Source organism: Phoxinus phoxinus (assembly GCF_949152265.1).
Source record: "Phoxinus phoxinus genome assembly, chromosome: 25".
Classification (NCBI taxonomy): domain Eukaryota; kingdom Metazoa; phylum Chordata; class Actinopteri; order Cypriniformes; family Leuciscidae; genus Phoxinus; species Phoxinus phoxinus.
The window spans coordinates 12,797,450-12,820,149 of NC_136900.1; the positions used below are offsets into that span (position 1 = coordinate 12,797,450).

At 38.3% G+C, this 22,700-nt stretch overlaps 1 protein-coding gene across 2 annotated transcripts; it reads left to right on the forward strand.

Annotated features, from left to right (window-relative positions):
• Nucleotides 1–1,328: 1,328 nt before the first annotated feature.
• Nucleotides 1,329–18,172, forward strand: LOC306994159 (major histocompatibility complex class I-related gene protein-like). Of its 2 annotated transcripts, none has more exons than XM_079604546.1 (5): nt 1,329–1,441; nt 13,654–13,893; nt 15,560–15,838; nt 15,994–16,272; nt 16,353–18,172. In XM_079604546.1, exons 1-5 carry the CDS (start codon nt 1,345–1,347, stop codon nt 16,517–16,519), a joined length of 1,062 nt encoding a protein of 353 aa, XP_079460672.1. In that variant the 5' UTR covers nt 1,329–1,344; the 3' UTR covers nt 16,520–18,172. The 2 variants fall into 2 exon arrangements, with proteins under 2 accessions (XP_079460672.1, XP_079460673.1); XM_079604547.1 differs by lacking the exon at nt 1,329–1,441 and adding an exon at nt 11,911–12,056.
• Nucleotides 18,173–22,700: the final 4,528 nt, after the last annotated feature.

Genomic DNA, 22,700 nt, shown 5'->3' on the forward strand with positions numbered 1-22,700 from the left:
TCTTTCTTTCTTTCTTTCTTTCTTTCTTTCTTTCTTTCTTTCTTTCTTTCTTTCTTTCTTTCTTTCTTTCTTTCTTTCTTTCTTTATTAATTAAAAGAGAAAAGGAAATATGACCCCTTACATTTACATTTAGTCATTTAGCAGACGCTTTTATCCAAAGCGACTTACAACTGAGGACTACAGCAAACGAGTCATCGTGAAGAGGCAAAAAATAATGCAAGAATAAGGGCTCAAAATACAAAGTTCAGGCATTGCTCAGAGTAGCATAAGCCAAACAAGGGAGGATTAAAGGACAATTTTTATTTTTATTTTTGAGATGAGAGTTTTCAGATGTCTTTTGAATGTGGTCAGGGATTTTGCATTCCGGACGAGGGTAGGGAGATCATTCCACCAGCAAGGAATCGTGAATGAGAATGTTCTGGAGAGTGATTTTGTGGCTCTCTGTGATGGTACCACGAGCCGTCGCTCATTGACCGATCGCAGGCAGAACCCTTATATTTCCTTTTCTCTTTTAACTCTTTTAAGCTGGTTGGGCATGAAAATTGCTTTACACTATTGCCACTATTGCCTATACACTATAAACACTGCACTTGCATTTGGTTACTCATGTATAGGGGTCATATAATGCCATTTTTGTACAAGCTAATATGATTCTTATAGGGTCTAAATTGAAAGTTTGTAATATGCTTTTAATTAAAAATTCTCATAAATAAATACAGGTTCTGCACAAGTTGAGGGTGAATAAATGGTGACAGAATTTTCATTTTTGAGTAAACTAACCATTCTAAGCTACACCATTGTTAATTACATTACATATTTTGTTTTATTTTAGTTTGTGGTCTGAATCCTGTCATCTGCAGTGTTGGAGGTGTGTTTTGGAGTCCTTTTTTGTGATTGCCTTTGTAACGGTGATGACATCTACAGGTCAGTAAGATGACATTAACTAAATTAGCTGAAGTATGCGTTAGTTAAGCAGGCAAACATAATATAATTTAACTTTACCAGGAGCATAATTTAAAGTGCTTTTAAACAATCATCCATCAGTGTTTGTTCTTTATTTTGAATTTGCAGCAGCCATTCCCTCCGGACAGTACATCACTGCTGACGCTCTCCACTAATACACAGAACTGGTTGACGTTTGAGGAGGAGGAGGAGCAAAAGGTTAGCAATATACCATTATCAATATAGCAAAGTTTTGCTAACTAATATTTTAAATGTTGTTTAATCATCTTATTGTTGTTAGTAATAAGTTCTGTTATTGTATGTTAGTTTTTCTGTAAACTATAACAACACTAAAATGCTGCTGTGACTTTGTCTGTTTCAGGAGAGTCTCCAATCAAAAACATGGATGCTGACTATGAAGGGCAAAATCGTCATCCAGTTCCAACAGCTAACAGACTCTTCTTCAGCATTAGCTGTCCATTGTCGAATGCAGAATTAGGTAACCCAAAATTATTTTTACTAGGGCTGGGACAATACACCTCTCTCCCGATTCGATACTATCACGATACTCTGGTGCCGATACTATATGTATTGCAATTTTTTTAAGAATTGCGATTCTACAAGTATTTGCGATTCGATATTGCAATATATTGCAATTTTTTTCACACTAGACCATCGGGAAAAGTTAAATCATACACTTATACAGACTGTAGCCTACATTATGTATAAGATAAGTCATATTTACAAAAACAAATCACCACATCTTTCTGACTTTTATTCAGAAGCATCATACAATACTACATTCTCTTGAATAAATAAAAAATTAACAGTCACTTGTCACCATGGAAACAATGAAATCGATAAATGCGTTATTTTAAGCACCAAGTTTCTATCAAAAGTTTTGCTTTATTTTGATCGCTATCGTAGACATCATTGTTCATATTTGACACCGGATTAATAAAAAACACCCGCGTTCTGTTTTCTATCATGCGCCGTGCACGTTTGCGATGACATAATATGCACGCAAATGGACCAGGGTTGGATAGAATAAAGTTGAGTGTGAAACCAGACCAACGCTGCGGGGGACGCCGGGAACAATCGCGCTCGAACCGCAGCAAACGAGCCCAGTGTAAAAGCCCCCTCAGTTGTTAATGACTTTGTCATATTGTTTGCTTTATTTTGTATGGTATTTATTTATTTTCATTTGTGTTTTGGTAACGGAGGTCTTTTATTTTGGCGCTCACTCGCGTGAGCGGATATAATGCGCATATCCAAACTTTTCAGTATGAAACGAGACTCAGACATGCATGTCATGATGGCATGGTGTCCACGGTTTTGCAAGGAGTCTTAAAAGGATTTAGCTCCCGGTTTAAATGGAGAACAAGGTATGGTTAGACTTCCTGTTATCTGTACGATTTTGTTTTGATTTTTTTTCTTTGTGTCAAACTTACTTGTTGGTTGTTGCTTTGTATGATGTTTTGGTATGTTTTAAGTCATTAATCTAATTCATTCGGTTTTTGTGTATGTTTATTAATTTTGGTGTTTTGTTTTCTTTTGTACAAGCTCTTACGTTGATTCTCAACGTGTCATGATGATGTAAAGCGTCTTATGGCGTTTGACGGTGCTTTTTATCTGTGACGACGGACCTCGAAATAAAGTGTGGGAATCATCAGTCGAAGAGTCGAATCCTTATTGAGCCGGGCAGCTACAGTAAGAGCTTGTTCTCCATCGCCACACCGCTGTGTTGCCTCAAGGAACGCCGTGGTCGAAGGAGGAACTTTGATATCGGCGCGCGCGTTGTGGACTAGGTGATTGCATGGATTAAGTTTCAAGTGAAGTTCCAGCGGACGGCTCGACAAATCTATGGGAAGCAGTTGGACTGATTAATGAACTAAACAGAAGTGAGCAGTTTCAAATTGTTCGGTGGATCGCAGTGAGTACCAAAGGCAAAGAAATGAAATTAATTCCAAAGACATCTTTTCTCATTCATTTTACATGATTTAAAAGGTTGATGGACATTGTTGCGTGTAAATCACCTACTGATGGACTAAAGTGCATTGAATGAGCCTCACGTTTAAGAGAAATGTTAAATGTGAATAATGTTATGTAATTGGTGAACTGCAGACATATAAGAAAAATGTTAGAATCAGATGCAGGGGCAAAAGGGGCAGAGATGGAAGCTGATAGCCATCATGCAGGAACCCAAAGTGAGAGTGCACGTCGTTCAAAGCGCACGCCTGTTCCTACTGAAAAAATGTTAGCGTATCAGCAGGAAGGGCTGCAAAAAAAGGAGAAAAAGGTTGTATCTTTATATAATCAATGGAAAATAGAAGCTCGTAGTGCACGTGAGCACCTTAAATCAGATGCGCTAGTGACTCAGCTAGCTATTCTGGTTGACACTTTGGAAGAGGCCAAAAACAAAGTTTTGAGTGCGTACAATGACGTTAGAGAGCGTGAATCACCTACTATTGAAATGAGGAGAAAAATGGACGCTTGTGAAGCAGTTACAGCCGACATCACTAAAATAATTTATGAAAGAATAACGGGTTTAGATGATTTTGATGGTGAAAGAGAGAGAAGCCGTCTTCGTACCTTATTAGACCATCAATATGCCCATTCAATCTTTGGTTCAACCGCCTCACGAGTTAGTCGGAAAGCTAGTAATCACTCCAGTCATCACTCTGTTGTATCAAGTTTAGAAGCCAAACGTGTAGACGCCGCAGCAGAAGTGGCAGCTAAGCAAGCTGCATACAACGTTCTATTAGAAGAATCAGAGCAAAGGGAAAAGATAAAGCAGTTGGAAGAACGACATAGAAGGGCTGTTGACGTCGAGTTGAAGGAACTAGAACAAATTCAAGCACAAAGACATCTGAAAGCAGCTCAAGCTAAACTAGAAGTCTACAATCAAGAGATTGATAAAGAAAAGACTAATTTGTCCCAAGAATGTAGTAGCGCAAGCGAATCCGATTCCGATTTCTCTCAAATAAATGTGAAAAGGCAAGAAACGTTTCAAAGGGTGCATCATAAATTTAAAAGGGAGAGAGTTAAAGCATCAGCGACTGACGCTACTCTTCTTGTTCAAGCATTCCAAGATGGCCTGACCATGAGCAAGCTGCCAGTGCCAGAGCCTCCTGTTTTTGATGGTGACCCCATTCATTTCATTGAGTTTAAGCAAACCTTTGCAGCGCTTATTGACAAGAAAACTCTTTCTCCTGCTGATAAGATGTTTTATCTCAAGAAATATGTGAGTGGTCCTGCTAGAAAGGCTTTAGAAGGAACTTTCTTCAGAACCGATGATGAAGCCTATCAAGATGCGTGGGGCAGACTGAACAATCGTTATGGCCAACCATTTGTGATACAAAAAGCGTTCAGAGAAAGGCTGGCAAGCTGGCTTAAAATTCACCCCAAGGATGCCATTGGTCTTCAAACTTTCTCTGACTTCTTAAATGCATGCCAAAGTGCCATGCCACATGTCAAAGGTCTTCACATTTTAAATGATTACCAAGAAAATCAGAAACTTGTGCTGAAATTACCTGATTGGGCAATTGGCAGATGGAATCGTCAAGTCACCCGATCTCTTTCTGAAAATCACGAGTATCCCACTTTTAAAGAATTTGCTGCCTTTGTGTCTACTGAAGCAGAGGTTGCTTGCAACCCAGTTACCTCGTTTTATGCTCTTCATGTTGCAGAACCTGTCACTGGAAAGGCCAATCTGAAAGAGACCACGAGAAACAGAGTAAGAGTTTTCACCACTCAGACGAACGTCGAGAGTCGAAAGGCGGCCAAACCAGCGAATAAAATTCTGTGTATACTTTGCCAGAGAGACAACCACCAACTTGACAGCTGTTTCAGTTTTCTCAGCAAACCATTAGAAGAGCGACGAAAGTTTATCCAAGAGAAGAGGCTTTGCTATGGATGCTTGAAGTCTGGTCACAATGCAAGAGAGTGTCGTTATCGTCTCACTTGTAATGCCTGCAAAAGGAAGCATCCGACTAGTCTACATGATGACAATTTTGTGAAAATGGTAAGGACTTTATCTTCTGCTGTTCCGACTCAAAACGATCCTGATAGGACGATGAATGCAGTGGCCTTGAGTGTAAATGGGGAAGAGCGAAATGCGTATACTTCAATGATTGTACCTGTCTGGGTATCTGTGAAGCAAAATCCAAGTTGTGAGAAACTGGTGTATGCGCTGTTGGATTCACAGAGTGATACTACGTTTATTGACAAAGGAGTGACTGATGCTCTACAGGCAACGACGTTTCCAGTTAAACTGAAGCTTACCACCATGCTGGGAAAAGACACTATTCTGCAGAGTGAAAGAGTACCAGGACTTCAAGTGAGAGCATACAAGTCTGGTGATTATATTAATTTACCACCTACTTACACCAAAGACTGCATACCGGTTAATCGTAGTCACATTCCTACTTGTGAAGTCGCTAAAAACTGGAATCATCTTACAGTCATTGTGGATAAGATACCCCCATTGCAGGACTGTGATGTTGCTCTTTTAATAGGCTACAATTGTTCAAGGTCAATGACACCCAGAGAAGTAATAGCAGGAGGAGATGATGAACCCTACGCTATTCGGACGGACTTAGGATGGAGTATAGTGGGTTGTTCTTCACCATACTCTGCTCTGCCTGGAGTCAGTAGATTGTGTCACCGCATTGCGGTCAAGGAGCTTCCTTCCATCACACCAGGTGATGTCATTCGTGTCCTTGAGAGTGATTTTAAAGATACTGAAGAAGAGAGCGCAAAGATTTCCCAGGATGATGTTCTTTTTCTTGAGAAGTTAAAGGAAGGTATACGGAGGAATGTTCATGGCCATTATCAAATGCCGCTTCCTTTTAAACTGAGACCCAACTTGCCAAGCAATAAAAAATGTGTTATGGTCAGACTCGACCATCTCAAGAGAAGAATGACGAAGGATGAGTTGTATAAGAAACGGTACAATGAATTCATGAGTGAAATCTTGCAGAGAGGAGACGCTGAGGAGGTATATCACGATGGCAAGGAAGGAGAGATATGGTACTTACCTCATCACGGTGTTTTCCATCCGAAGAAGGCAGATAAATTGCGTGTGGTCTTCGATTGCTCTGCAAGATATGCAGGTTACTCCTTAAACGATCACTTACTTCAAGGTCCTGATTTGATAAACAGTTTAAATGGAATCTTAATTCGATTTCGTCAACACCCCATCGCACTCATGTGTGATGTAGAGAAAATGTACCATCAGTTTCATGTCAACGAATCTGATCGAGACTTTCTGCGCTTCCTATGGTGGAAGGATGGCAATCTTAACCACCCCGTGAGTGAATTCCGCATGAAAGTTCATCTCTTTGGTGCAATTTCATCCTCCGGGTGTGCAAATTATGGCTTGAAACATCTTGCAACGGAAAACAGCGAACTGTATCCACTAGGTTCACAGTTTGTGATAAGAAACTTCTATGTGGATGACGGAGTGATCAGTGTAGAAAATGCTGAAGAAGCTATTAAAGTTGCAGATGAGGCACGAAAGCTCTGTGCTATAGGTGGTCTACGGCTCCACAAATTTGTGTCAAATAGCAAAATAGTGCTGGAAGGCATTCCCACTTCAGAGAAGAGTCCTGACATGAAAAATTGTGACCTTTCATTTGATGAGCTACCCTTGGAAAGAACTCTTGGGATACAGTGGGAAAGAGAATCGGACTGTTTCAAGTTCAAAGTTCAGTTGAAAGATCAACCTGTTACTCGACGTGGCATCTTGTCTACTGTTGCTTCCGTTTATGATCCTTTGGGACTGATTGCACCTGTGCTGTTGAGTGGAAAAGGAATACTGCAGGATGTGTGTAAGCGTGGCAGCGGATGGGATGACCTTCTTTCAGATGAACTTAATCTAAGGTGGGAGCGATGGAGACAAGAGTTAAACCATCTGCAGAGAATAGATGTACCGCGAACATATGCACCATCTGGTTTTGGAAAAGCTGTTCGAGTTGAATTGCATCACTTCTCTGACGCTAGTGCCCATGGATATGGTCAATGTTCATATTTGAGACTCAAAAATGAGGAAGGAGACATTCGTTGCGCACTGGTGATGGCAAAATCAAGAGTTGCACCTCTTAAAATTACAACAATCCCCAGATTAGAGTTAACGGCTGCCGTTATTTCCGTCAAAGCAAGCAGTGTGCTCAAGAGAGAATTAGACTATACTGTTTTTGAGGAGACGTTTTGGACAGACTCCAAAGTAGTACTGGGATACATAAGTAATGAAGCACGCAGATTTCATACTTTCGTCGCTAATCGCGTACAACGAATACATCTCAGTACAACTCCCCAGCAGTGGAGGTATGTTCCAACGGAGGAGAACCCTGCTGATCATGCATCAAGGGGTTTGACCGCGAAGGAGTTACTCACCTCAAACTGGTTCACCGGCCCTAAGTTCTTGTGGGACAAAGAAACATCTGCATTAGAAGAACATGTTCCTGAACTTCTGCTTGGAGATCCAGAGGTAAAACTATGTTATACTTTGAAGACTAATTGCACAAAAAATCCGAGCTTGATAGATCTTCTTTTAAAGTTTTCTTCCTGGTCGAAAGCAATCAGAGCGGTGGCTCGTCTTCTAAGGAGAGCTAATAAAGACAAATCTAACCATCTCAGTACTGTGTCTGAGCGACAAAGGGCAGAACTTCATGTAATAAAATGTCTGCAAGACAGTTCCTACGAAGATGATCTGAGAGAGATAAAGAGTGGAAAAGGTGTCTCGTCTCGCAGTACATTGTACGCTCTCGACCCTTTCATGGATGAAGATGGTGTGATGCGGGTGGGAGGTAGACTTTGCCATTCAACCTTTCCAGACTCTGTGAAACATCCCATAGTAATTCCAAGAAATCATCGGATCACAGAAATGATTGTCACTCACTTTCACAACAAAGTTGCGCACCAAGGGAAAGGATTCACTGTGAATGAGATAAGATCTAATGGATTTTGGATACCAGGAATTAAAAGAATTGTGACAGCCTGTATTAGGAGCTGTATTGTTTGCAGAAAGCACAGGCGACCTGTTGAAGAACAGAGAATGGCTGACTTTCCCATGGAGAGAGTGGTTCCATCACCTCCATTTACATTTACTGGTATGGACTGCTTTGGCCCATTCTCTATCAAGCAGAACAGAAGTATCCATAAACGGTATGGTCTTCTTTTTACTTGTTTCAGTTCCCGTGCTATACACATTGAGATGCTTACTGATATGACGGCAGATTCTTTCATCAACGCTTTGCGTTGTTTTATTGCCATAAGGGGTACTGTGCAGCAGATAAGGTCCGATCAAGGAAGTAACTTTGTGGGAGCAAAAAACGAGTTGAAAAATGCACTTAAGGAAATGGATGTGGAAAGAGTGAAAACCTTCTTATCAGAGAAGCAGTGCGAATTCACCTTCAATGCACCACATGCAAGTCATGCCGGTGGCGTGTGGGAACGTCAAATTAGAACAGTAAGATCTGTACTAAACGCCACTCTTGCACTTCATCCAGGAAGGTTAAATGATTCTTCTTTGCGGGCTTTTTTGTATGAAGCGATGGCCATTGTGAATAGTAGACCGCTTACTGTTGATTGTCTGACTGATCCTCAAAGTCTAGCACCTATCACTCCAAATCATCTGCTGACGTTAAAGTCAACGACTGCTTTGCCTCCACCAGGAAATTTCGTCAGAGAGGATGTATTTGCACGGAAAAGATGGAGACATGTGCAGTATTTGGCGGAGCAATTTTGGAGTCGCTGGCGCACAGAATATCTTGCCAATATAACCGCCCGACAGAAGTGGAACGTGTCTAAGAGAAATCTTCAAGTTGATGATCTTGTTATTGTCAAAGAAGAAGGAATGCCTAGGAACGAATGGAGGCTTGGCAGAGTAAAGGAAGTCATTTCTAGTGACGATGGGCTTGTGAGAAGAGCCCAGATTCTTCTGGGGGACCCGAAGCTTAATGCAAAGGGCGAGCGTATTAACAAACCGTCCATAATTGAAAGACCAGTGCAGAAACTAATTTTATTAATGGAGGGACATTAGTGTTTTTGTATTTGAAAGTTTTGTATGAGATTTGAAAGGTCCAAAGAGTATCATTTTAATTTTTTCTGAACTCATGGTTTAGAATTTTTAATGTTGTTTGAGGTCGTATTGTAAAAAAAAAAAAAAAAAAAAAAAAAAAAAAAGGGAAAAAAGGGGAAATTATTCGTGCTTGTACATTTGGTGTGAGATTTGCACTCATAATTTGGTGGGAGTGTTAATGACTTTGTCATATTGTTTGCTTTATTTTGTATGGTATTTATTTATTTTCATTTGTGTTTTGGTAACGGAGGTCTTTTATTTTGGCGCTCACTCGCGTGAGCGGATATAATGCGCATATCCAAACTTTTCAGTATGAAACGAGACTCAGACATGCATGTCATGATGGCATGGTGTCCACGGTTTTGCAAGGAGTCTTAAAAGGATTTAGCTCCCGGTTTAAATGGAGAACAAGGTATGGTTAGACTTCCTGTTATCTGTACGATTTTGTTTTGATTTTTTTTCTTTGTGTCAAACTTACTTGTTGGTTGTTGCTTTGTATGATGTTTTGGTATGTTTTAAGTCATTAATCTAATTCATTCGGTTTTTGTGTATGTTTATTAATTTTGGTGTTTTGTTTTCTTTTGTACAAGCTCTTACGTTGATTCTCAACGTGTCATGATGATGTAAAGCGTCTTATGGCGTTTGACGGTGCTTTTTATCTGTGACGACGGACCTCGAAATAAAGTGTGGGAATCATCAGTCGAAGAGTCGAATCCTTATTGAGCCGGGCAGCTACATCAGTCTCACGTCTCTTCCACGGGTCCACTTGGGATATTACGACACTAAACTCTCATAGATAATGACACATTTCATCCTCTGTTGGAACGAAAGTGGCTAGCTTCAATTGAATTTGAATTAATATCGATTCTGGAATAAAAAAAAAAGATTTTAGAATCTAGTTTTTTTTTTTAAATCGCAATAGTTAGATGAATAGATTTTTTTCTCCCAGCCCTATTTTTTACATTACATTTACATTCATGCATTTGGCAGACACTTTTATCCAATAGTACATTGTATGTAAGTTATTTTATTAATATTTATTAAGTTATCCATTCCCTGGAAATCAAATCATTATTTCAGCATTATTGCATCTTGCTCTACTGTTTAAGCTACAGGAATGTATTGTAAAAGAATGAAGCTTTAATGATTTGAATGTAATGGATTATGAGGTAATTATATGCAACAAAGTGTACAATGTACAAAGTACATGCAACATCAAGTTTGAGAGTTAGGACAAATTCTGACAACACCGGTCTGAAAATTAATGTTTTTTTTTTCTTTTTTTCTCCTTGTGCTTGCAGGTACATTCTGAGAATCAACCCTGATGGCACCAAACACCAAAGGCACAGATCAGATGGAAATCTGGAAAGGTCCAAAGAAAAGCATCAGCCTGAACCCCTCAGTGTTTCTCATCAGAGTGCTTTTCAACTTTGACTTTGACTCAGTTTTGCTTTTCAGTGTGTGTAGTTTTTTGCCATGCTACAGATACAAATGGTCCCCAGGAGATTAATTAAGGACTTTGGTGATGTTGCCTTTTCTTTCTTTTTTTTCAGCTAGTGGCTCCTAGAGGTCAAGATTTGCAAATTGTACTTCTAAAAACAAAATGTTCAATGATTAAAAAGAATATTATAAGGACAAATGTTCATGATTTTTTTTGGGGGGTGGGGGTAAACAGAAAAAAAATCATATTTGAATATAGTTTTAATCCTTTAAATACTCAATATTAATACTGTAAATAACAATATGGTAATAATACTGTAAATGCAAGTACAGTATTAATACTGTAAATAACAATACGGTAATAATACTGTAAATGCAAGTACAGTAAACGGTACAGTATACTGTAAGTGAAAATACAGTAGTAATACTGTAAACATTTTACAGTAACTTACTGGCATCCAGCTGTAGTCAGTAGTTTAGCCTACTCAATATTTAAAATTGTATTGCCGATTCGATTGGGTCGTTTGCAATGCATCATAATGCATCATTCAGCCACTCACATTTATCCACTCTTAAGGAGGGGAGGGGGGGGGGGGGGGGGGGGGGGGGGAAGAGGCACTCTGCACTGTTCTGCTCTCTCTCTCTCTCCCTCCACTGAAGTTGTGGTTCCCGCTGTTTCTGGAAGAGAGGAGGTTGCTGGTGATGATATAGTATGATATAGTATATTCGTATGAATTCGTACAAATTACCTACCACTGCCCCTAAACCTATAACTAAATTTGCCTAAACCATATATCCCTCATGGTTTAAATCGAATTTGTAAGAATTAGACAGCTTTGACGAGCATAAAGTGATCTCCAAGGCAGTTCTTCTAGTTCTTGCATGACACTAGCCTGGGAAAACCCAGACCACTTCCGGCAAATTTAGATTTGCTCTGCAAGTGGGTCTGGCAAAGAGCCCATTGAAACCCATTTCCAATCCGCCGAAATCGCGGCACCAATCAGAAACGTTTTACACGATGACGACAGAGCAGAGACGGTGACGCAGATTTTGTACATTACAAAGATGGATGCCGCCGTGGAACATCAAAACATCACTCGTTCGAATCAGGTTTCGCGTCTGTTTCAAGCGATTTAAAATAGTCATTTTCGTTAACACAAACAGAGAATTGCTGAGAGTCTCGAGATGTTTCTCCGTCGCTCTGCATACGTCATGTCATTCATCGCTCTGATTGGTTTTAGATCTATCCGACGTTCGTTGGTGACGCCCCTGTGGAAATGAATTGTCTATGGAGCTTTGCCAGACCCTACCTCAGTTACAACTGAGAGTGGTCTGGGTTTTCCCAGGCTAGCATGACACAGGACTTTATGTAAGAATTTAGTTCAAACTTTGACCTGTGGAGGGCAGTACTACATCAGCAGCGTCTACAATTCCGTATAGAAGAAGAAGGCGCAGCCATATTCTAACTTGGTACCTGTGCAGGTAGCCTACATTTTTGCAAAATATTTGAAGACTAAAAGCATGCAGCGCAAATGGACACAATCGTATGTTTTTTTTTTACTTGCACTTTCACTTCCATCTGCTTCAGGTGGTAAGTAGCCTAGTTAAATAGCCTATTTACGTTTTTAAATATTATTCGAATTTTAGAACCTAATCTTTTTCAATGAATAAATTAAAGATTAATGAAGGTTATACATGTCTTCCCTGACCTTAATAGAGTGTTGGGGTAGAGCGGGGCACAACCTACAGTAAGCGGGGTTAGTTGTAACACGTGGTGGTTCAAGGTTTCCATGCTAGCAAGACAACAAAACGTTGTGTGACCCACTTGTTGCCATTTCAACTCTATATGCATATGCAAATAGGCTATGCATTAAAAAGTAAATTTCTTACTTAAGTTATTTTTTTCATTTCAGTTTTTCTAAACCAAGAAAGATCACTAGCCAGATATAAACCCCAGTTGAGGTGTTGGGGCACGTAGTCCTGTTACAATGTGCCACGCTATTAAAACTATGCTATTATATGACGTTAGCGATGTTACTAACATGTAACTTTTATGAATTCTATTGGCAAACCATGAGAAAGAGGCGACTGCGAGTAAGGACTGTGAGTTGAGTTCAATATTCAGAAATGATTATTTCATGAAATGCAAAGCATTTTGGCTCGTCTTTGTCTCTTGTTCCATGAGAGCTGTGTGTGGATGGGGTGTGTGTTGTGTTCAGCTTTGTGTTTTCTGAATGCGTTTCTTCAGCTTTTGCTCACATTGTTTTGAACTATGTTGTATAGCTGTATTTGCAGTGTGTTCATTGTCCAACTCAAAGTTTATTTTAATGATTAAAAAATGGCATTATTTTATTTTAAAAAGTTAATAATTGTATTTTATGTACAAAATTGTTTTGTTTGTCTAGTATATATTTTTTATTAGACCAGACAACATTGAAGCTGTCATTACAATGTTCCCCTCATGTTACAGTGTACTCTATGGGCATGTTGTCACTGTTCACTCATTAGCTTGTTTCATTAACAGTGTATACTTTTTTCTTTATTTTATGAAGGTAAAAATTTGCCATAAAAAAATCGCATGCGCAGGTTAAGATTTCTGAAAGTGTACATAAGATTGTAAGCGTAAATTTAATTGCATTAGCATAAAGCTGCAGTTTCACAATACATGAATTACACTTAAGAATAACATAGTTAAATGATGCAAATATTTATTCTTATGTTTGAAAGGCGATTTATACCTTCACAAATCTTGTGCATGCAAAATAAATGTATATTGTCTTATGTACACTTTCACAAATCTTACCCTGCGCATGCGATTCTTTATGGCATTATTCTACCTTCATACAATAAAGAAAAAGGTATACACTAGTGACTAGTCCACACATATTTGTACTATGTGTGAAATTAATGTGTAAAAAAAAAAAAAACCTGAACTCCAAGTGGATTTACTTCTGAAACTGAAAAAGTCAAAAAGTGTTAGGTTGTGCCCCGCTCTACTCGTATAATTTTCATTCTGAATGAAAGTCATTGCCAAGATTCCAAGGCTTATGTTTTAAATTAAAAATAAATAGGATGAAGTTTTAAAGTTTTATTGTCTCATAGCCTACTATGGTAGAAATCAATCAATAATCAAATCAAGAATAAACAATAATCCATTGTAATCACCAATAATCATTTTTTTTTTTCAGGTTCTCATTCTTTGTGGTTGTTTTCAACTTATATTCATGGAAAAACACAATTTCCTAAATTTAGTTGCACAACAACTTTGGATGACATCACAGTTGGATACTATAATTCAAAGACATATATTCCAAGAGGGAATGCAACAAACGAGGATGATGTGATTGATTCAGTTTACATAAAGGGTATAAGTGACTACATGTATGAGTCCTTTTTGAGAAGATCAGAACTGTTAAGCCAAAATGACAGTAAGTATCTGGCTCAATGACATTCTATTAATCTATTTTAAAAATGCATTAAATGGTATTCATACTGTACATATTCAATTGCTTAAATACATCTTTTTGATGAGCATATTTTTAATGTTTGATTTTAAATGTATTGTTTTTTTTGGTGAAACCATTTGTGGTATCATAATTAAAAGTTCTGCAAATTAATTCTGAATTAATTCAGCAAAATCTTCTATTATTGTTTCTTTATTAAAAGTATAAAAAATATGCTTATAACTACTTAAAGGAACACTTCACCCATTTGCATTAGACTTTGTATCTTTAGAAACCCAGTCACATTTTCGAATGGTCATGGTTTATTCCCTTATTTTCCCCTGAGATGGGAGAAATAAGGATTTAAGTGTTCCACTTCCTGCTTTTTATGACGCAAAAATCGTCAATTTGCGTCATAAAAAGCAGGAAGTCAAATTTCTTTGAATAAGGGTAAGACTACAAACACTAGCTCATCATTTATCCAGTAGAAGGCGCTGTTCAGCATGTTTTCAACCCGCCCATAGAGGGAAGGATCTCACTCACAGAATGTACATATAGTGTCAGCCATTCTTTATTTGGAAGCTAAAGCTAACAGTTTCTTATTCTGTGGAGAAAGCTGAGTAGTAGCGGTGACCATCCTCTTTTTCCCGGACATGTCCGGCCGTCGAGATGGTCCAAAATGTCCAGGATTCGGCTTTTGCTTTCTGCAGTCGCATTCATAGTTTACATGCACACCTTTGATGTCAATCTAACTGAATTCATTCCGATTGGTGAATCTGAATGTAGTGTTTACATGAACGCTAAACAAGTGATCGTTTGATGTGCGTTTTAACATTGCTAGGAAAATTCCCGCTCCTCCGTGAGAGATACGAGACCGGAGCGTCTCACAGGCGCCGGCGCCGCTCATCAGTAATCACGCCACCGGCCTCGCATCGTTCTCCGCGGCCGTCAGTCTCGTTCCTGCTCGTCACAGTAAACATGAGGAATGGCGACTGAAGAACGCAAAAGCCGAATCCTGGACATTTTGGGCGACATCAAAATACTGGGCAGACTCACGGAGACTCACTAGTAGCATAGCCTTGTTGTTTAATGCGGTCTCATTCCGGTAGGCGTGGCCTACTAGGGCAGCGAAGCAAGTGCATTCTGGGAGTTGTTGTCTTTCATCCCCATAAGCCAAAAATACATTTTCTGGCTTTTCTCAGTCTAGAAGGCTCCAAATTCAAAAATAATTTCACATTTCTTCTACATAAATGACCCATTTTAAATACACATTCATCTTTCCAGAGGTGAAGTGTTCCTTTAAGACGAGATGACAAGATGCGGAGACAATCAAGGGGGACCAATGATCAAGGAACTGCAAAGGGACTACAAAACTAGCACAGGAAACTTAGGGGAACAGGAACTAAAACAGGAAACACTACAAAATAAGAGTCAACATACTTAGGCGAAACCGTGCCAATCAGATAATTTGATTTTGATGACTTTTTTTTTACAAGGCAGTGTTAGTTTAGGTTGTAAAATAGCATGTGGTTATTTATAATGACAATTTTTTGAAATTTTCTTTAAAATGGTTTGCTAAACAAAGAGTGTACGATGGAGGCCAATCCATGACAATCTCCCATAACAATTCTCCGTCATATTAACCTCACAGGTCTTGATGTTTATCAGACACTGGTTGTGTGTGAGCTGCTGGACTTCGACAAGCCTGGAAAGATGATTGTTACAGATGCTGCCAGAGGCTCCACCACAGATGAACTGCGTTACATTAACAACACGTTTACTTATACTGTGACTGTAAATATTAAACAAGAACTGATCAAACCTGACCTGGAAGAATTTAAGCAGGAATTAGTAAATACCTTTTACCCACTTTGTATAACAACTCTCAAGAATTACCTCAAAAAGAGAAGAGATCAAATGAACAGAAAAAGTACTTACTCAAGGGCACATCTGAATGCCCTATTTTTTTTATGAAAACAAATGTATCTGTTTAGAGTAAATCTTCAGGATTACAAATAAACCCATGTATTTTTACATGTAAAACGTTCTCTGAATCACCTCTTGTTTATTTTTTTCCTCCTACAGTACCACCCAATATCACACTCACCCGAAAAGCAAACTCAGATTCTGGAGGGTTTCGTGTGAGTTGTTTGGCAACAGGATTTTACCCTCGTCACATCAACCTGACCCTGTTCAGAGATGGACAGCCTGTATCTGATCATGAGATCACTGGAGGAGATCTGCTGCCCAATGGTGACGGGACGTACCAGATGAGGAAGAGTCTGGAGATCAGTGCAGACAAACACACATACAGCTGCTCTGCCACACACCTCAGTCTGGACAACACACTGATCATTGAATTAGGTAATGAGCGTTTTCAGAAATAGAAAGTATTCGATCAAATCTTCACATTTTGATCATATTCTAAATTCTTCCTTTTTTAGAAGATGAACCGCCCAGGCGTCACATAGGAGTTGTTGTTGCTGCTGTCCTGCTATTGGTATGTGCGATATCTGTGATTTTGGCAGTTGTTTGCATGGGAAGACAGAGACGTATTCTAACTAAACCCTCTGGGGACCAAGGTGGTTTTGGGGTCCTTGAGATGTTCTGACATGCCCTGATGTTGTAGTATGTTTTTCTTAAAGGGGTGGGTGGTATAATGCCCTTTTCACAAGATGTAAAATAAGTCTTTTATTGATTAGCATATTCTGTCATGATGACAATCTATAAATCCGTTCCCCGGGGCGGGGTTTATGTAAATGTTAGGGTTAGTTTGTTACAAATCCGATATAAAACATGTAAATGCAGTGCAACTGTAAACATTGTCTAGTGGGGTGAAATGAATTCAAGTAGCACAATTTATTAATATAATATATATAAAGTAATAAAATAAAGAAATATATATTTTAGTATATTATATTCTACTAAAATCATTTAGTATGATTGAACGAACCACAGGATATTGCTATTCACACTTATGTGAGTTGTGTGTATATATTAATTACATAAATGATTTAAATTAAATCATTTATGTCATTTTACATATTCATCTTGTTTTCTTTGGACTGGAAAGTACATGTGAGAATCTGTCTGCCTACATTTCATGTTTAACTCATAATTTAATATTTAATATTTATATTGTCTTTTTATAATATTTGTTCCTTTATTAGAATTTTTGCTTTTGACTTTGGTATTTTGTTTTTTATGTACCGGTACTTTTATTTTCAATAATTATTGTCAAACAAAATGTTATGCATAGTGACTTATAGACACATTACACAAAAACATAAATTACAACAATTTAGCCAACATCAGTACTGATCTAAATACTAGTGACATTTAAGCCTCGTTCAGACTCAAGTGTGAACGGCAAAAAAATCACATGAAATGCGATTTTTACAAATCGGTTTCGAGTTACATTCTTAGGTGGTTTGAAATCCTAATTAAATTGCATTTCTGGAAATCCATTTCAGTCTGACCACTCTGATTGGCTTTTGCATGGTTTATGTGACATTCTCATGTGACATGATACAACCACAACGGGGCTAAAGGTGTACCGGGGTAAAAGGCGCATTTTACTTTATTCTCTTTTAAACCACTAGATGGCACAAATTCAGCTCAGCACTTTTCTTAGTGGCATAAAAGAGATCGTCCCACTTTTGGTGTGTCTTCTTGGCCAAAGTCTGGCTTCCCATAAGTATACTTTGTAAGGATTGCGGAAAATTAAGTATACCCAGACCTTAAGACTTAGCGCGTGGCAGCTAACGTTGCACATTGTCATGTTGTAAATAAGACATTTGTATTGCAAACCCCTCCATGTTGCGGTTGTTGACTTTGGCCTATACCTAACACTGATCTATATAAATAACATGTAGCCTAATTTATATAGATCAGCGACACCTACCAACGCAACATTATTGGCATAGAAACCAATGCAGATATTCTGGAAAAACGTAAGAGTGTCTGGATACTATTAAAACAGCACATAACTATAAAATATAACATTTACTTATCCAATCTGTCACGTATTTATGACACGGCAAAACAGTTGTTCTTCCATTGTAGACTTTGACGGGGACGTCACGAAGTAGAAGTTAAAGTCGCCCATGCGCAATAGAATGCTGTTGCCTGTCCATCAGCAGATTTTGCTTAAAGTGTTAAGTGTTTAACTGTTTTCTTTGCTGTGTTCACTTGTTTAACTAACATATATTATAAAAAAACATATAATGGTATGGCTGTTCAGGTTGTTTGTAAATAAAACATTTACATCAAATATTGCCTATTTGTGCCTTTTTATCTTATTTCTTTCAAGCAGGGGCCAGACTTAGTGATTTGGGGGCCCTAATCGATTCCAGGTATGGGGCCCCAACAGTCAAACTTTGAACTCAAAACACTTTTTTTCCATTCTGTTTTTTTCTTCTTCTACATTTGTAGATAAACTGCATAACTATTTAAAACCTGGAACTTTTATTTTCTCAATGTAAAATTTGAAAGAAACTAAATTCACAAACAAACTATTTACAGTTAATTAACCATATTTGCGATTACACTTGGATATTAATGCGTAACAAATTCTGTATTTTCTCAATGTAAAAGAAAAGAAAAATTAATTCACATATAAAAGAAAAAAATCACATACTCAAAGTTCATTATCTGACAGGTGTTTCAGGCAGAAAGCTGGATCGTCACTCATTAAACTCCTGTGATATTCACGTTTGTGACTTTGTGTGCTGTTCATGTTCGCGAGCTACACTATAGGCACATTGCCTATACGTTGCATGCCCACCTTTTATTTCAATCGGACTGAATTCATTCCAATTGATGAATCCGAACAGTGTTAATGAATACTAAAAGTGATTGTGTATGTGCACGTTTATAGTATTGAAGTAAAAATAATGACATGTTTTTGAAACAAAAAAGCTTGTTGAATTGCACTAGGCCTACTTGAAAAAGATATATGCAGTGCATTACCGTGCTTGCATTTTAATGCATTTTATTTTTAGGGCTTGCATTTTTATGGGCTGAAATTCAACATGGTTGTATATTCTATAGTTAAGCTGTGAATATTTCAATTAAAAACATTTCACACATTTTCATTATTTAAAAAATCAATAATCCATATTCACCTTTCAGATTCCACTTCCAAAATATTAATTCTATTTAAAAATACAACCTATAATATTCAACAGGCAATTTTCGGTCCATTTTATTTCGCTTTACAAATTCGCTTCCACAAATTCAGTGGTTCAATTTCGACAAATTCAACATTTGACACCCAGGAAAACGGCAGGAATATCAGTAGATTGCCGATTGATAATCTCCATAGCTGTTTAGTTGACCTGACCAGCAGGGGGTGCAAGCGGCTCTTAACCTTACAGTCTATGCTCTTAACGAAGACCAGAGCAATGGGTAGAGAGAGTCATTAGTTCATATAAACGGGTTTACAGAAATGGAGAAAGTCAGTATTTGTGATTACGGTATTATCAGGGCCAGTATATATATATATATATATATATGGAGATCTGCTGCCCAATGATGAGGAAGAGTCTGGAGATCAGTGCAGACAAACACACATACCGCTGCTCTACCACACACCTCAGTCTGGACAACAGGATGACTCTGGATTTAGGTGAGAAATTCTTAAATATTCATAAAACTTATCTCTTAGTCAATCTGGGGTTAATTTTTCAGAGTAGGCTATGGCCATGGTGAACAAATTAAATCAAATTTTCTTAATAATCTCAAGAAAAATCAAAGAGAGTTTTATTGGTTACAATTAATTGATGTACCGTAGATATACTGTACATTTGACAGGGAATATTGCTCTTGCTGATGTCTTATTGCCACTTTCAATTCTAAATGTAAAAAAAAATATTTTCAGATTTATTGTTAAACTTCACATACATTCTAATTAGAGAAATTATTTTTTATTTAAGCATCTTAAGAAACTGCGGATGCATCAACAAATTAATGAATTAATGGTTTTCTAGACTTTCTTGTCCTTTATTTTTTTTTGTTTTTCTTTGTATGCCAACAACATTCTTCATCTTTTTCTGCTTTCACGTCCCATAGTTGCTCCAAAAGGTAAGATTTCGAAAAGACTTGTTTACAACTCTCTTTTTTTTTAACTTCAATTAAAAATTGTTTTCACTGAGAACATGCATTGATATATCTTCTAATATCAAATTTCAGAAGATCGAAAACGCCACGTTAATATTGAGCCTCATTTTGATGATGTCAACTCAAAACTAATCCTGTAACCCTACCTTCATGGTACAGGCCCCTGGTCAGTCTGTCACGTCTGATTATGTCACATCTTGATTAGGTTTTGTTTTCGTGTTCTCAGTTTTTTTATTTTGGAATTGGTCACATGCAGTAACTGCTGATACTCTAACTCTCATAATTTTAAAACAACTTTTTCACATTTATAAAAGATATATATTTATAAAAGAGACCCTTGCTAATTTAAAAAAATATCATTAGATCTCATGCTTATAATATTATATAATTTAATTCATATAAAACATGCCACCTATTTTTTTATTTATGATGGTTTACACATATGGGTTTACACTGTTCCAAAGCTGTATGACTTTATTTTTTCTATGGAACGCAAAATAAGATATTTTTTTCTTCTTGGTTCGTCTTCACCGTGGCTGCGTCCCAATTCGCATACTATCCGTCCTAAATAGTATTCGAAAGTAGAATTAGTATGTCCCAAATTGTAGTATGTTGAAATAAGTGTTCCAAAGATGCCCGGATGGTCTACTATTTCCGGTCAGATTCCGAAGTGCAGATCGATGAACAATCTAACGGCTAATATTGCGAATATTGCCCATAACCCATCGCGCGTTGGTCGAGGATTCGGTTAGAACTACAAACACGAGTGAAAAGTGTTATAAAAAACTACAGACATGGAGGACGCACAAATCCGGCGTTATGTACAGAGGTTTAGATAAAGTGAGTGATTAATTATCAGTATCTAACCTGACGAAAATGTATTTATTCAATGTTGTCCACATTATATTGCATCTGCAGCAGCATTGTGAACGTTTGTAAAGAGGAAGTAGTAGGCTATGGCCGTTTCTCAATATGCGTTCTTGTCTGTACTTGTGTTCTTGTGGACTTGTGAAACGTCATCAGTCGCTGCCCAATACTGTCCAGGGAAATGAGGAGGCGTGTTCCGGCGCAAACGTTCCCTGGTGCTATTTTGCAGTTCACATCTAGCCAATTCCAGTTCAAATCCCCGGATGTGTTCTTGATCCGCCCCTTTTACCGAGGATGCATGTAGAGGTGACTTGTGCAGACTTGAGACTGACAGGTATCCCAGAATGCATCTCGTCCCACCAGCAAGCGTCAATGGCAGAAGAGAAAACCAGCGTAATATCAAAATATTACTGTTATCGTGTCACGAAATGTAATTGTAGCCCGGTGATCCTAAAGACACTAAATTACTGTTTGAAAGTAATATGTTTATTTACATTTATAAGGTTTCTTTATTCTGTGCCTTTACAGTGTTTTCATGTGTATGTATATAGTTATATATTTATATATAATATTATTTAATGTTTAATGTTTATTTAAATATTAATGTTTATTCTGCATGTAGATGCCAGCCTGAATGGTTTGGGAGCAGTTTTAAACCAGGAGTACCCAGAAGGCTTAAGGCCAGTAGCATTTGCCAGCCGTAAGCTGAAGCAGGGGCGGAGCGGGGGGGTGGCTAATTGGGCTTAAGCCCCGAATGTTTTGTCAAAAGCCCCGAATCTTTTAGGTTTTTTAAAATAACTTCAACTTTGTTCCATTCCTTCTCAGTCTTTCTGACTGGAGCGTCAAAAAATGAAACAAAAGCTCTATTACCGTGCGTGGTGGTGGACGGTAATGCATCGCGCATCACTCAGCTTGTTTGCCAACTGCCAATAAAAACTAACGAAGAATATAAATCTTCTTCGTCGTTGTCATCAGGGGCTGGCGGGCTATTGTATGTTTTCACCTGCGTAGTAGCGAGCATACTGGCTAACTGGCTGAAGTTAATATTAGGGACATAACAAAGTTTTTTTATATGGAACACTAACAGTAAACCTCACCGGCCAGAGAGAGATTCAGAAGCAGCATCAGACGAACCGCGGACAAGTGTATGCTGCGTTCACACCCGTTCACACCGAACGTGAATAGAGCGTCTGGCGCGAGTGATTTCAATCTTTAAGTCAATGTGAAGACGCGTTTACGCACGTCTGGAGGTCCTGCAGCGCGAATGACGTTTAGCACGGCCGCGAATTCACCTCATTCGCGCGTCCAGTTTTTATTTTTTATTTTTACTGAGTAGGCCTAACTATCATAATTTTCCCAGATAGTGTATAGATTTTTAGCCATTCTATTATCTCAAACAGCCTGAAAAATAGTGCATTTAGCTGACGTAAATGGTAAAAAAATCTCCCCGGGGGAGTATGCCCCCGGACCCCCCTAGGTTTGGGCTAAGCCCCGAATGTTTAAATCGTCTGCCTCCGCCCCTGAGCTGAAGGCGTCTGAACAGCGCTACCCTGTCCACCAACTTGAGTTTTTAGCACTCAAGTGGGCAGTGGTAGACAAGTTTCATGATTACTTGTATGGTGCACGATTTACAGTAAGAACAGACAACAACCCACTTACTTACATACTTACTACTGCAAAACTCAATGCAGCTGGTCACCGGTGGTTAGCTGCGTTATCCACCTACAACTTCAACATACAGTATAAACCTGGTAAAAACAACATCGATGCTGATGCTTTGTCGCGCAACTTTTCTTCCTCTACAG